This window comes from Drosophila virilis, chromosome X (genome assembly GCF_030788295.1).
Source record: "Drosophila virilis strain 15010-1051.87 chromosome X, Dvir_AGI_RSII-ME, whole genome shotgun sequence".
Taxonomy (NCBI): domain Eukaryota; kingdom Metazoa; phylum Arthropoda; class Insecta; order Diptera; family Drosophilidae; genus Drosophila; species Drosophila virilis.
In genome coordinates this window covers 4,965,189-4,980,174 of record NC_091543.1, presented here as the reverse complement: position 1 = coordinate 4,980,174, position 14,986 = coordinate 4,965,189, and the positions used below count along the sequence as shown (strand labels likewise).

Here is a 14,986-nt window from a genome sequence, read left to right as displayed (position 1 = left end):
TATTTATATACTTATGTGTATAACGAGGTAGGCTGCCCCCCTCCCCCGTCCGCTGACAACTCATAAAATAGCTGACAACAAGTGGCAAAACTCATTTGACTTCCGAACTTTCAAACACAGTATACAGTTTTTGACCCAACCGCTAGCCCACACCCTGTATTCCGTTTTTATAATGAGTTAAGGCTACAAATTATGTGCATGCCGCACAAGCTTAGCCCCAGTTGCAGCGATCAATTGGGCATCGGAACTTGTGAAAAGATTCTAAAGAACAAACATAAGAAAAAAAACAGAAGATACAAAAATGTGCCCACGCCCAAGTTCCGAATTGCATATTGTGTAGGCTTCAGCATTTTGTGATTTGGCTCTAAATTATCACGCCCAAGGATTGAATATGGCCGAGATTAATGCCCAGCCACCTGGGTGGCATCTGGTGTGCTGGCAGTGGGCCGTAAGCTGGAAGAGCTCTAAACGCTGCTTTGTTCAATTGAACAAACGCCTCCACAAAGCTCAAATGAGCTGAACAATTGGCTTACGAAAGCTACCAACCAGCTGATTAGCGTATGAATAGTTGTAATGTAGTAAAGTGTGCTTCACACAAAATTCAACCGGATAGATTTTCCTATGAGCTCTCTACTCAATCCAGTCTAAGTCGAAGCACAGTGTATTGTTCAAACGAATGCCGGCTTGAACTAGTCGTGAATTATAAGCGATTGTTGGTTGGATTTAGTGGTTCGAAGTGCATAAAAAATATACTTTATTGGGCGGTATTGAGGGGTTAATACTTTTTATCAAATTAAATTAAACAAATCTGATTGCGCGGGCTGCACAATTAAATTTGAAGAGTAACTAAATATAATATAAATGATAAATAAATTAATTTTGTATCGAAAATATATAGTTAAATAGCTTACATTAATTTAATTGTCTATTTCAATTAAATTAATTTTCTTATGTGTCCGTTATTTTCATTGGTGAAATGAATGATGGAAGTAAATAAATACAATTTTATTGCTATTTCATTTTAATTGAATATTTACTCAACTTTAAATTGGAATAAAATTATTCATTTTATTTTCCACTTCGATTCTAAAAATCTTTGGAATTGTTGTATTTTATGCCAATTATCTAAATAAATTCTATATATCATATCAATTTCATTTTTCTGCCTTCATATGTATTTCCTCTTTTTCAACTGCCTTTTTTATCGCACAAGCTCCATAAAACTTTGTTTTCCTTGGGATTGTGTGAGCTTAGATTATGCATTTATTGATAAGAGACTCTGTGGACAATACTGAAACAGGAGTTGGTATGCTTAATGTAGCCTGACATGTGTATATTGTGTTGGGAGAACAAACAAAAAGTGTTCGACCGTTTTCTTTTTGTCATCAAAGTTGGCATTGCAGGCAGGAAAATTCGCTCAGCTGCTAAAACCCACAACTTTGTTCAGTACACACAACGTACCCAAACAGTAAACACCATTTTGATAGCACACTCTCTTCAAATATAGATTATTGTTAAGCAATTAATGAATATATTTTTATATTTGTGGGGTAAGTACGGAAGAGATAATAAAACGGATAGTTAAAGATATTCCTGCTTAGGAAGTGAACAAAAGAAGTTATGAAATTGCGCAGCGGCCGAGAAATCAACAAGGGGCCGAGTCGTGATTCTGGCAACGCTGCTAATGATGGCAACGCTGGCGGCAGCAACAATGCGCCCAGTTCGAATTTTGCTGTGAATAGCCAAATGATCAAAAGGCGGCCAGTTCGTCGCATCACTCACATTGGCCCACAGCAAATGGCGCTGATAACTGAGCGTCTGGTGAATGGCGCTCCAGCTGATAGATTTTCAGCTGCCGAGAGCCTGGCACAGGATCGCAATTCAAATCTAAATTCGTATCCAAATGCGAATGCGGACATGGGCATGGCTCAGCCGCTGCCGAACGAGATGGCCCCAAGAACCAGAAGGCAGGCCAGAAATAGGGCTAACAGGAATCCTGCTGCCGGCCAGCCAATGGACGGCGTGACTGAGATACGGAGCGAGTCCGGTAGCCACTCGGCTAAAATCCTCCAGCCAGCACCAGCAGTAGCAGCAGCAGCAGCAGCGGCGGCAGCGATTGTTGCTGTGCCAAAGAAGAAACGTGGAGCACGTCGCAATCAGAAACCGAAACGTTTGCCCACCACAAGGCAGAGCATGCGTTTCATCAAGCACTTTTTAGCGCAGTGCGAAAAGAATCCGACTTGCAATCGCCAGCACCTGGCCGATATTGTCAATATCGTTATCCGATGGCCTCCGCTCAAGGCCCCAGCTCGGCCGGATAGTGCTGAGAATGCGCCGGGTGAGTGCCAGCAATTTGCTCCGTGTTCGCATCAACTAATTGCGCCGCAATTCCAGAGGATGACCATGATGAAAATTTGGATGATCTGACAGATCCACCAACACCACCCAACACTCCATCCGACTCACAAGATTCTTAGCTGCAAAATTTTAAAGTTATATATGTATATATGTATATCATGTATATATCTATATAATACCCCTGGCCGTCAAATATTTATCAATTTCTCCAATAATTGTGTGTGTGTGTTTTGTCAAATGTCAAGCGGAAACTGTGTCCAATAAATAGTGTGTGGATGAGAGTCAATCAATTAGAAAATGATCTTCGAGAAGCTACATAGTTGAAAAGAAAGAGCAATCATAAGAGATTTGTATTCTATATAATTGAATTCAATTTAACAAAGTTCGTCGGTTGTTGTTTATGTCGGTTTTTGATTTTGCTTTTAATAATCCACGGACCCAAACAAATATTTATACTTTAATTATTTACAGCTTACGTCAAAATTATAGAGAATCATATTATTAATTTTGCGCAGGGCCTTTCTTTCGTTCTGTTGGATTAGAAATTGATTTAAAAGCATTTGCTTCGTAAGGCTTCAAAAATGGCTTGTCCATTTGTTTGCCACACATACACATGCCACATGTGGCAGCAACGTAAAGAAATGCAAAAAATTTCATAATTGATGCTGTTGTTGCTGCTGTTGCTGCTGTGGCAGGCGGGCCAGCTGGAATTTGGAGTGTTTAGCATGGTAAATGTTGCGTTTATAAATTTAAAAACCTATAATAAAGTCATTTTCTCTGGCCATGTGCAACAGGCGGTTGCTGGTTGTTGTTGCTGCTGCTGTTGTTGTTGTTGTTGTTGCTGTAGCCGCTGCTGCAGCTCAGAGCGCAGACGATGAGCAGAGACAACGCTGACGACAGGCAACAGGCAACATCAGCAGCAATTGCAGCAGCAGCATGTCGCGCTGATTATTGTGTTCAATTTTAATTTGTGCAACATTTTGTGGCCAAAATTGTTAATTCTTTTTGTTGCATGTGTTGCTGTTGACAATTGCCTGATCTGATTGTTGTTGCGGCAGCAACTGTTGCCGCTGCTAACAATTGTATCTGCATCTGTAACGACACAGAGCACTCGCTCTGATTGCCACTTTCTATTAACCGTTTGAACCATGTCAAGAACTAAATATCGAGTGCATTCGATAGTGTTCACGAGTGCGATTTGAATAGCGATTCGAACGAAACCAGCATTTGTTTTGTTTCAAGTTGTTAATCTTGTTTTAATTAAACGCTTATAACAATTTCACACATGGCGCAGCGTTTAACGTGCGACAACCCACACACAATACCCAAATACAATTTAATGAATGTTTAATGCAAAATACATTTAAGAAAAACACAATACAATAATCAACAGAAAATAATAATAATAACAATCATGCCATACCATATAATGATAATGCGAGTACATATAACAAAGGCAGCTAGCTGCCTGCGCATTTTATTTAATTTTCGTATACACTTACAAAGGGTACTCGGCCTACGTGATGGGCTGAGTCAAAGGTTGATCAGAGTTGATCAGTTGATCAGCTACAGCTGCTTCATAGATAATTCCGATGGTGTCCTAAAATAGTTTATATGTCAATATTTAATGTAATAGTTAGATAAATCTCTGGTTAATTTGATTAGAACATTCTCTTGCCTGTGGCTGAAGAAAGTTATGTTGCCTAAGATCAGTTTACCTTATCTTATAGCTGACATATCATCAGGTCTGCCAGGGTATTGATTGTGCGACACTCTGCAGAACTATTCCTCCATTCTTGCTTCAATTTAGAACTGCGCTTGTGCCGGAGCACACACTCAGTTTCAGATACATTTGGCCACATTCAGATACAATGAATGCGATTGGGATTCAGTTTCGGATTCAATTTCAGTTGTTGCTGTTGTTGGGTTTCTCACAATTAAGCAGACAATTTGTTGCCGCCATTAAACGAACGCAGGCGAACAAGTAATCAAGGCACAGACAAAACCAACAACAAACACAAACACAACAACAGCAACAACAAATGCTCGAACAACTCGAACAACCCAAACAACCCGAACAACCTGGCATCGCAAATGCTTTGCACAGGCGTATCAAACAACAACGCAGCATATAGCATGGCTACAAACACACGCACACACACACACACACACACACACCTTACTGCCACACACATACACTCAAAATCTCATATGTGGCGCCTTAAGCTCTGTGCTACCCTGTAGGCAAGAGTATATAGAGAGCATATGCTGCCAGTCAGTCAGCTTCACAGAAAAGTTTTGAACTTTTAAATGATGGGCAGTTTTTCATATAAGAACCTCTCGATAACATTTATTGACAGCAATTTATTCAGAGCTTTTTGTCAATAACAATATGCTAAACGCATCTTTCTATAAAAATTAAGATATTTTATCATTATTATTAACTGTTAGGATTCGTTAATAATCAATAGCATAGATCGATCGATTTTGGCGTCTTACGAAGCCTACTTTTCTGAGCTCCCAGTGTTAGTTTGATTGAAAAATATGTAACTTCCAATTGGAAACAATGTAACACTCCTTTCAACTCTATTCTTGAATGAATGCTGCTCCAAATAAATTCTTCAGCTATTCGTTAGATATGCTTTTAAGTTTAAAAGTCTGTAAGTTATTGTTTTTATATTCGTATATTGCAATACATATTATTGCTCTCTCCTAGTCGATGAGACTTGAGGAGTCGATACATTTTTATTGATTACATTTAATAAGTACGTGTATCGAATGCTTTGAACAGTTATCACCAAGAACTTTTACAAGCTACCCGCTGTAATCAGTGAAAGATATCTTAATAATTTGTAATATTCTTGACTGTTTTTCTTTTTTCTTTCTAGTGCCATCCGCTCGCCTATCGGAACTCGGTGAATAGAAGCGCCAGAGCCAGCAAATTTGGTATGTAGATTCTTATTTACCTTATACCTAACTAAAATTAAAGTTAAGTTTGGGATATACACTCTAAAGATGCGTGAAAATCAATGAAAATCATGGCATACGGATGTCTGCTGGGACTTCTTATTGTACTTATTTTACTTTTCCCTTTGCTTGCTTTATAGAGTATCGTTAAGTCTAGTCGAATCGAATTAAATCATTTCGATTCGATTCGATTCGATTTGAGTGTCCCTCCTCGGGCCCCGTCTCAATTGCCAACGGAGATACCCCGTCCCGTCATCGTCTAAATTTGATGCCGAGTGCTTTTTAATTGTCAGCCGCAAGTGCTTTTCGAATGTGCGAACTTAATAAATCTTTTTCAATATTATTTGTACCGTTTTGCCGTTTGCTGACGGTTTTGTGTTTTAGATTTCGTGTGTCGGTAGATAGATGCCGTGTGCTCTGCGCTTTTTGCCCCGTAATTGAACCGAGTCAAGTGACAAGACAAGACAACTTGAGCAGCTTTTAGATATGCATATCGCTTGCTTGAAACAATCAATTTGTTGTATTTATTTCAGTTTTTTTTTCTTCGTTTTTTTTTTCGCTTTACGCCCTTGGCAATCAATTTACTACAGTTGAGCAGGTGGGCAGGCTGGGAACAGGTGACCAGACTCTAACAGATCTCAGAATAAATTCCTCTAAAGCTTAACACAATGCATTGACAGAAATTCAATTGCGGTTTCTGTGATTTCTATCGTTTTTAAGCAAAGATTTTGATTTTGACATTCAAAATGCGAGTTTTTTGCGCTTTTCGATCGAAAATGTTGTCTACATATAAGTTTATACAACTAATAGGGTGTAAATAGAGTAAACCTATTAGGGTATTTTTATAAAGACATGAAGCTATTAGGACTATATTCATTCTTGATCAACCGATGAATTGATGGATTATCATAAGACAGATAAATTCGATTGCATAACTATTCTCTTCATATATCTTCAAAAGTCGATATATTATATGGCTCCAATAGAAACAATTAGTCGAATATACATGCTATGAAACAATTCCTTCTCAGCGAAGCGAACATCAATTTCATTTATATTGGCATCGTCAACATCGAACTTTAATATATATAGCTGCCATAAGCAGAAACATTTGCATTTTCAATTTGTTCACGATTTGCTGCAACTCGATCTAAATTCTAAAGCTGTCATATATGTAGCTGTAAGAATCCATTTAAAACGCTTGACATCTGCGTTTCTGTTGTTTGTTGAGATAATTTCACAAATAAATTAAACAACTTTATTGAGTGTGGATTTTGGTTGGTTGTGAATTGTGTGAGTGGTATTCATGCGGCATTTGAATGCTGAATCATATACGGCCAACTCTGGCTGACAGAACTTGTCTTGACTTGTGGCACAGCGACAGAGGCAGCGGCTGCGGCAGAGGCAGTGGCAGAGGCAGCGGCAGAGGCAGCGGCAGAGGCAGAGGCAGATGCAGCCGCTAATAAGCAGCAGGCAAAACAGCTGCAGCACAACAGTTGACCATTTGGCCAAGTTGCGAGCTGGCCAGTTGCGTGAATATGGCATGCCAGTAATACCAGTTGCGGCATCCAAACGACATATACCAATACCCTTTCAATAACAGCCAAACTCCGCCTCTCCCCGCCCCTCGGTTATAGATCTTTGCATCTTCTTGTGCATTTGTCACTGGCGATTATGATTGTCGTCGCCTTGGCCAGGAAATGCGAGCCAATGGCAAATGCCTTAAAACTCGTTTCCAGTGACGTCTTGGCCAACAACAACAACAGCAAGAACAACAAGAACGTTGGTCTAACGCATTAAACATTGCAGTTAATTAGTCAAAATGCTGCCGAACCGGCAAAACAACTGCAACAACGAAATGTTTCTATTAGCCTTCGCCCCGAAAGAGAATCCGAAAAAAGCATCAAAATCCATTTGCACGCACGCAAATTGTCGAGCCTATTGGCTGTAGAGTCTATTGATAAGTCCTAAAACCATACATAAAACTAAGCAATTAATGGGTATCAAAGACAGCGAGAGAATGGGGGGGAGAGCAAGAAGCAGCAAAAGAGAGCGAGCGAGAGAGAGAGCAAGCGAGACAGTTCGACACTCTCTAGCAATCGTTCAATTTGAATGGCTGACAGTAGGTAATACTTTTTATACCCTAAGCAAATAAAAAATGTCCAAAATGGGTGTATTGGTTTTGCACAAACGTATGTAACAGGCAGTAGGAGCCTTTATCGACTGCATTTAGTTCATATGTACTTGCGTAGCATGAAGAGCTCCGCCATTATTGTTAACCTTCACCTTTTCCACAAAAATCGATCAAAATTGATAACAAAGTCATGTTTCTTAAATATATATTTTGGTGTTTCTAAAAGTTAGATACATAAAATTGTTTTCTGTATGCAAATATGTCAGTTATAGATCAAGTCTATGAGAAATTGCTTGAACAAAGTTGAATTTGGGTTTGTTCCCGAAATGTCCGCATAGTGTCTGAAAATTATTAAAAATGTTGATTGCTGCATATAATCGTATTTCACGAATTTATCTTTTGTCTATGCTTTTGTTTTGTTTTGAAATTTACATAATTATTAATACGCTTTTACAGGGTAACTCATGGTAAAGCACACCTAACTAGATCAAATATGCTTTGCGCCAAGTGCTGCTAACGGCAATCGATAAATGCAAATTTCCATCCATCAGCTTTTGATCGAAAGTCAAGGAGCAGTCCGGACCAACTGCAGCCAACGTGTTGTTGGTTCAGTTCAGAGACTTTTGTGTAATTCACACTTTATGCCATAAATCGATAGACGATCGTGTGTATATATAAACTCACATTTGCTTTAATTGCTATGCATAACATGTACTTCAAAGTTGCTTTCAGCATTTTTATTGTTCGCTTCAAGCTTTGGGTAGAACACATTATGAATGGAGCATACCAAACAGCTACTGGGGCTTGTGTATGCTTAGAACAGAGCTTTGTCTATCAGCAAAGATCGTTTGTTAGGTGCAACATTTTGCACCTATGCCAAGTAATAGATCATTTGTGTTACAAAAAACTGAACCTTTTTTGAATACCCTACAAATGCCATGTAAATATTAATCTGTCCGGACTGACCAGGCTGTAAGAGCTATAAAATTTTACTTTTTGTGCTGGAAGTTCCTTAAAACATATCTTCCTAAATATATATTTTTTTAAGCCGATCGTTCCAAAACATATTTTCATAGTTTTTTGTGAAAATTCATTTTTTAATATATTCCACTCTTTTCTAAAAATCCACCCACTTTAGTGGGAAGTGATCTAAAAGGATGCATGTACGAAGCTTCAAGTAACATAAGAAAAGAAGGATTAACTCTTTTTGCGATTTTGCGAAATCCACCTTAAATACACGGAATATACGCGAACTTTTTTGTGTTTGAACTCAGTTTTTAAGAACTTTGTGAACAGTTACTTGAAAGGTGCTGTGAACTTTTCAAATTTGTTTTTGATGTGAATTGTTGATTGACCTTTTTTCAACGATTTAAGAGAGAAATCCACTTCCATGTTCGGAATATGCACGGAAGCTCTTGTATTAATGTTTTTTTTGTTTATCCTCTAATTTATTTCAGCGGGAAATAGGTGGAAAATGGATGCTTAATATAAAAAGAAAACAACACTAGGCGCGATTAGTGCCGGGTAATTCGCATTTAGTATTTTTTAGAATATTAACAGTATTTTTGGTATTTTTGTAATTTAATGTTGTTATTAAAACCGAAAGTATTTGTTATTGTTTCAACTTTATTTATTTCCTTGGCTTAGACTTGTTTCTAATTTGCCTCTTGATTTAAACTTTTCTTGAATAGAATTAAGTGCTTAAAATAAATGGAATGACAAGCTCGTCAGAGAAAAAATACCACAGCGAGTGGTCGCACTTGGCATGTGGTAATGGCAACTCGTTCACGTATTTATCTGGTGTCTGGCAAGCTTGTTGTGCAAATTTAAACATCAAATTGATTTGAACATGAACGAAATCTATAACAACGACAATAACAACAACAACAGCAACAATTTCAATTGTCTGCGGCACGTTATCAGCAGCAACAACAGCAACGGCGAGTGCAACAACAGCCTGGAAAAGCAAAAAAAAAAAAAAAAAGATAAAGCTAAAGTGTTTACGATCTGTTTAATGTTGTGCCACGAATCGCAACCACCGGCAAGCAGTGCGCAGTGTGCAGCGTGCAGCGTGCAGCAAGGCAACCAATATGCGACTTGTTGCATGTTGCATGTTGTTGCCAAAGTCTGGCATTGTGTTCATGTTTCAACTTGTGGCTGTAGCAGTCAGTGGGGCTCTGTGCCGATCTGGAAAAACTTGTAACCTTGCAGCCTTGTCATCATCATCAACAACATCATCATCATCACCGACATCATCATCATCATCATGCAGAGTTGGGCGGCAGGCAACGGCAGCAGCAGCAGCAGCAGCAGCAGCGATCGATTGAACGACCCACCGAACGAACGCGCAAATCTTGTTAGCATTTTTCAGCCATTTCCTTTTTGTGGCAACAACTCTATGAGCCAACTCCAAATCTGTGTGTGTGTGTGTGTGGCTTGCTTCTAAAATTATGTTCGATATCAATTTCGCGTGGACACATGCCAACAGACACGCAACGCCACCAAACACGCGCACCACATTGCTCGCACCACTGCCCCCCCTCTCTCTCTCTCTCTCTCTCTCTTTCTTTCTTTCTTACTCCCCAACCCTCTTCATCTCTCTCTCTCACTGACCGGCTTGCCATGGCATTGGAATGGGTTCGGCATGGAGTTTGGCATGTGTTCTTTTTTTTTTCGTGGTTTGTTCAAATAAAAATGGCCAGCGCAATGTAATTGAAAAACGCTAGAGAGACGCCTTCTAAGCTTGGGATTTGCCAGAGCTGTTGTTCTTTTTCTTCTTCTTTTTGCCTCTACTGCCCTCTATAGAAACGTCCCGGACGGTAGGAAGTAATTACGGCCAGCCTTCAGCTTTAACTTGGCTCTAAAATTAGCGTACGTTGCGTTGGTTAAATACTCACTTTAGGATTTGTGCGTGTTCCTCTACTTGTTTAGGCCTTGATGGCATTTCGCCTCGGGACATGGATGTTTATATCACCAATGTGGGCGTGGCAGCGCCAGTGGGCAGCGGGCAGTTGTGGTTGCCAACGCACTTGGTCCGTTCGCTGTTCAAATATCGAGCGGTAGCCATTAAATGAGTTAGTTGGCCAAAATGCTGATTTCCCTGATATCAAAGCAGGCAAAGAGAGAAGCACATCGGGTCGGAGAGAGAGGGAGAGAGGTAGCTAACTTGGGCCTGCCACAGAGCTGTGATCTGTGGGCTGATATGCATATAGGAAGTAGTAGCTGTTTATCTTCTAGTTGTTACGATTGTCGCAATTTTGTCGCGCTTTGCTCAAAAGAACTCGTTTCTATTCAATTTGATAGCGAACATAACAGCACAATTGCATAGGGATTTGGGTACATTAACATAGATGCTATGCTAAGGCGCTGTTAAAAACTGTGGCGCTGTTACTTAACATTAGAGCTTACAGCGTCAGCTTTATTTTTTATCTGATATATATATATATCACTTTTAGCTGTAATTGAGTAAGGCCTGCGCTGGCATAGAGCAGCTCTTTAGTTCATTTGAGTGCAGGAATTGAAGAAATGCTCGTATATTAACATAGATAGGTTAACATTGATCCCAATAACATAAATATGTTAAGTTCAAGCATGGGCAGAACATTTCAAGCTATAGTTTATTGATGTGGTGCCTCCATTTAGGCAGAAACTCTCGAGTGCAGAGCATAGCGAAAGATATTCGTATATAGGTCAGTTCGCTTAGGAGTCGCTCTACACGCCCCACACACACATACACACACACACATATATATAAATATATTTACGTATGCGTGCATGCAACCCCCCTGGGCCAGCTGTGCTGCACGCTTTAAACATTGCAACGTTTCATGGCCATTCATTTTGGCCATTTTGGTTAGCCATATATTTAGGCGGCTCGATGCGCTAATAAAGTGCTCAAAAGTGCGCCACAGCCGCATGGACAGGTGTGTGTGTATGTGTGTGTGTGTGTGTGTGTGCGTGCTGCACATGCATAAATATGCATTCATAACTCTTCAATGATGAGTGCTCCAAGAGCCGCCGTCAGTTGTGTCGGCAGTTTGATCATTTTTGCTTTTATCTCTCGCAGAGCGTACAACATTTTAGATATCTGTGGCAAATGCATAAAATCTTATAATTTGCGCACGTGTTAATCAGACATTGCTCGCCGGCCAGCACTTCCAAGTTGCCAGCTTCTGCCGTGAGCGAGTGAACGAGAGAGCGACAGAGGAACAGTCAGTCAGTCGGGCAGACAGAGAGACGACCGCTTCAACGTTGCATGGCTCAAGTAACAATTTTAGGCTAATGATGTGCTCATATTTAAGTTAGCTGAAACGCTTTTAGTGCAAGGCATAATTCAAGCGATGAGCAGTGCCGCCAGCTGAAGTTGCAGCTGAGTCGGCTGCACAGATTCTTTTTCTTTTTCGTATACCCTGTAAACATGCAAGTGCGCCAATTGGGTGTCATATGGCTACGCTGTGACCGAAACTCCTTTAATTTTTTTTGAACTGAACTAAATGACATGAAAATTAGCTTAACCTTAACCTAAACAGGGCATTTGATTTACTTATCTATGTTAAAAAATTAATATATTTCTTATCATTTATTAATTGATTGATAACATTTTAACCGGCGACCTCTAGCTTGTTAGTCCGACGCTCGGGCGTGCTCTTGAAGTTACGTTCTTTTTTCTTATACGAAGTTTGACAATTTTATCCCCCAATAGGTAGGCTTATACAAAACCTCATCTCACTTTTTACTTCCAAGCCAAAAGGAAGCTTCAGTAAAAGTTTTCAGATTCCTATCGTTTAGCAGCAATTCGTCAGTCAAGATAAACTCTTTCTCTATTGATGGAAAAGCAAGCAAGCAAAGCCTTACGCGAAGCCAACAAAAATTTTCCTTGGAAAACCATTTTCAGTCAACTGAACATAAAAGGCACAGGCACTTGGCTGGGTCCTTAATGTTGTAATCTCATAGCTGAAAGTCAGAGTATTCATATTTTAGGTAATTTGCTTTTAAGTGTAAGACTCTAAAGTATTTATGAGAATAATATTTTAATACATTTTATATGGTAATAATAGCATATTAGCAAGTATCGATTCCTATTGACATTTATGTTTGTAGCATTTCACATTTTATTCTGACCTTCTGAAACCGCAAATAAATGTCTGATAGGATTTGTAAACTTGACAGGGTAGCCGCCAAAATATTTATTGACTGAACGCAGACGGACATCAAATATTCGTAGCTTGACAAATGCCGCAAGGAAATAAGAGAACTTTTTATATGCTTTTGCGCAGTCTGTTAGAAATAAACTAACAGGGTATATTCCGGTGTTAGCATACCCATTCATATTGTAGCTTGCCGTTGTTGTTGTTGTTGTTGTTTTTGTTGCTGCTGTTCAGGTGCTCGGTCAGGTGCTGGGGCTTGGCGGTTGGACCGCATGCTGTTGCATTTAATGATTGCACGCCTTGACTTTGGCAATAAAACAAATTTGTGCCCATAATTTTCGAAATTCAAATAACAAATGCAGCAGCCGCCGTCGCCGCTGCCGTAGCCGTCGCCGTTGCAGTCGCCGTTGTGGAGACAACGTTTGGGGATGCAAAAAGGCAATGGCCATGGCGATAGCAGCGCAATGGAGATGGCCAAATGGCCATGGCCATTTGGCGACTCTCCGATTTCTGCCGAGACTCGGCAACTTGTTTGCATTGAAAATTTATTGTTACGCAGTTTGGCCACTGGAATGGCCGGAGATGGCAGTCGCTATATGCAGCGAGGGGTGCAGTGAGAGACGCTGAGCGTTTTGGCTTCTTGGCCAACGATTTATGGCATTGCTGCAATTGTTGCCAACTGTAAATGCTGCGGCAAACAAGTCAATTGAATTTATTTCGTTTATAAATTGCCCCGTCGCAAGACCACGCGGCAAGCACTACACCAGCAGCAGCAGCAGGAGCAGCTGCCTCCAACTGCTGGCCAACGCCTCAAGTGTCAATTGGGCTGCAAACTATTGCTGCTTGGCATAGTTGCTGCTGCTGTTGTTGTTGCTGCTGTTGCTGCTGTTCTCGTTGCAGCTGATTGAATGCACTCGCGTTGCCAAGACAAATCACTGAACGATTTGACAGCTGGCGGACCAAACACAAGTCGCTAGCGCCCCAAAAAAAAAACTTCTCGCAAATCGCCTGCAAATCTCGCACAAATATATGCAGTAACTGCTGCTGCTTCCTCTTTTACTAATGTTGCTGCCGCTGCTGCTGCTTCTTCTTTGTTTATACCCTGCAAACATTTAAAGTATATAAAAAGGGTATTTTAAAGCCGTGCACATGTGGGCCAATGAAGGCAACCCCTCGGAGCCTATTCAGTATGTAGTCTATATTTATATGAATCGATTTGATAAGGTGCTTCCATATCATACGCACAAGTTTATTTACATTCATTTACAAATAACTCGAACTGATAATCCAAAAATATTATAGGAATTGCCGATAACGCCGTCTATCAATCAAACAAGCGATAAGTATCGCTCTAAGACCTCAACTTTCTTAACATAATTGAAAGGTTACTCTGCAAGATTTTTGGGATGTGCCTACTTTAAAGAAAGATTTTAACGCACAGCAAGTTTTTGATAGCAGCCACCGAATTAACATAAAATTTATTTAAAAATAACAACCTTTTTTCAGCATAGTCGCTTTACAGCCTGATACATGTGTATTTTGTGTGTATGAGTGTGTGTGTGTGTGTATTTTTAGTTCACATACTAAAGCAAGGTTAAGGTAAGGCAATCCGCCGCTACAGGAACAGGGTGTTTGCGCGTCTAGCACTGCCGACTGGCAGCACTTTTGCTCAGTCTTCTTCTTTTGGAAGGGGGGGGCACACACACACACACACACACATACACTCACATATACACAGCCGAGTTTTGCAGCTGTGGCACACGGTGCGCGTGATTTACGCTTTTTCCGCTTGCTGTTTGTTTGTTGTTTGTTGTTTGTCGTTGTCTTGTCGCGTTGTCTGCTTGTCGCGTTGTTTAGTTGTTTCGTTGTTTGGCTGTTTGGCTGTTGTCTCTGTTTTTGTGTATTTGTGGCTATCCAAAAGTCAACATAATGCAATTTGCATATGACTCAAAAAATAATGCTTCCTTTCACATAAACAAAAAAAAAACAAAAAAGTCCCCTGGAACTTTCAAATTGCGAGCACAACGCACCGCACACACGTCATACACACACGCATACACACACACACGCACAGACACACACACGTGTACTGAAATTAGCGCAAAAATACCTTTGAATTTCCTTGCGCTCAAACAAAAGACTTAGGCAACGAACTTGCTTTCACAACACAGTCTCGGACTAGAGTCAAGCGCCTCTTAACAAATTATTGATTTATGGCCAACAAAATAATAATAAACCACACACGCTCACTCGCATATACACACACACACAAACACATACACACAATATCGGGCACACGCACACTCTCACACACATACACACAAATTATGTTTTTACTCTGAAGTTGACAACCAAATTTTTTTATTCATTTTTTTTTATT

The 14,986-nt window shown here is 40.1% G+C and overlaps 1 protein-coding gene and 1 long non-coding RNA gene across 5 annotated transcripts in view; both read left to right on the top strand.

Annotated features, from left to right (window-relative positions):
* The window catches only part of LOC26531121 (uncharacterized), a 191,748-nt gene that overhangs the window by 72,766 nt on the left and 103,996 nt on the right, over positions 1-14,986 (top strand). For all 4 annotated transcript variants that reach the window (XR_004303045.2, XR_004303044.2, XR_011417406.1 and 1 more), the window contains exon 4: positions 5,247-5,304. This is a non-coding gene — a long non-coding RNA (uncharacterized lncRNA). The remainder of the gene's footprint in view (positions 1-5,246; positions 5,305-14,986) is intronic.
* On the top strand, positions 1,412-2,644 carry LOC6634807 (uncharacterized). Its single transcript, XM_002057884.4, has 3 exons — positions 1,412-1,550; positions 1,602-2,338; positions 2,395-2,644. Exons 2-3 carry the CDS (start codon positions 1,621-1,623, stop codon positions 2,475-2,477), a joined length of 801 nt encoding a protein of 266 aa, XP_002057920.1. The 5' UTR covers positions 1,412-1,550; positions 1,602-1,620; the 3' UTR covers positions 2,478-2,644.

Coding starts and splice junctions, on each gene's coding strand:
- LOC6634807 (XM_002057884.4), top strand. CDS start 1,621: ATGAAATTGCGCAGCGGCCGAGAAATCAACAAGGGGCCGAGTCGTGAT. Junction 2,339..2,394: donor TAGTGCTGAGAATGCGCCGG/GTGAGTGCCAGC, acceptor CCGCAATTCCAG/AGGATGACCATGATGAAAAT.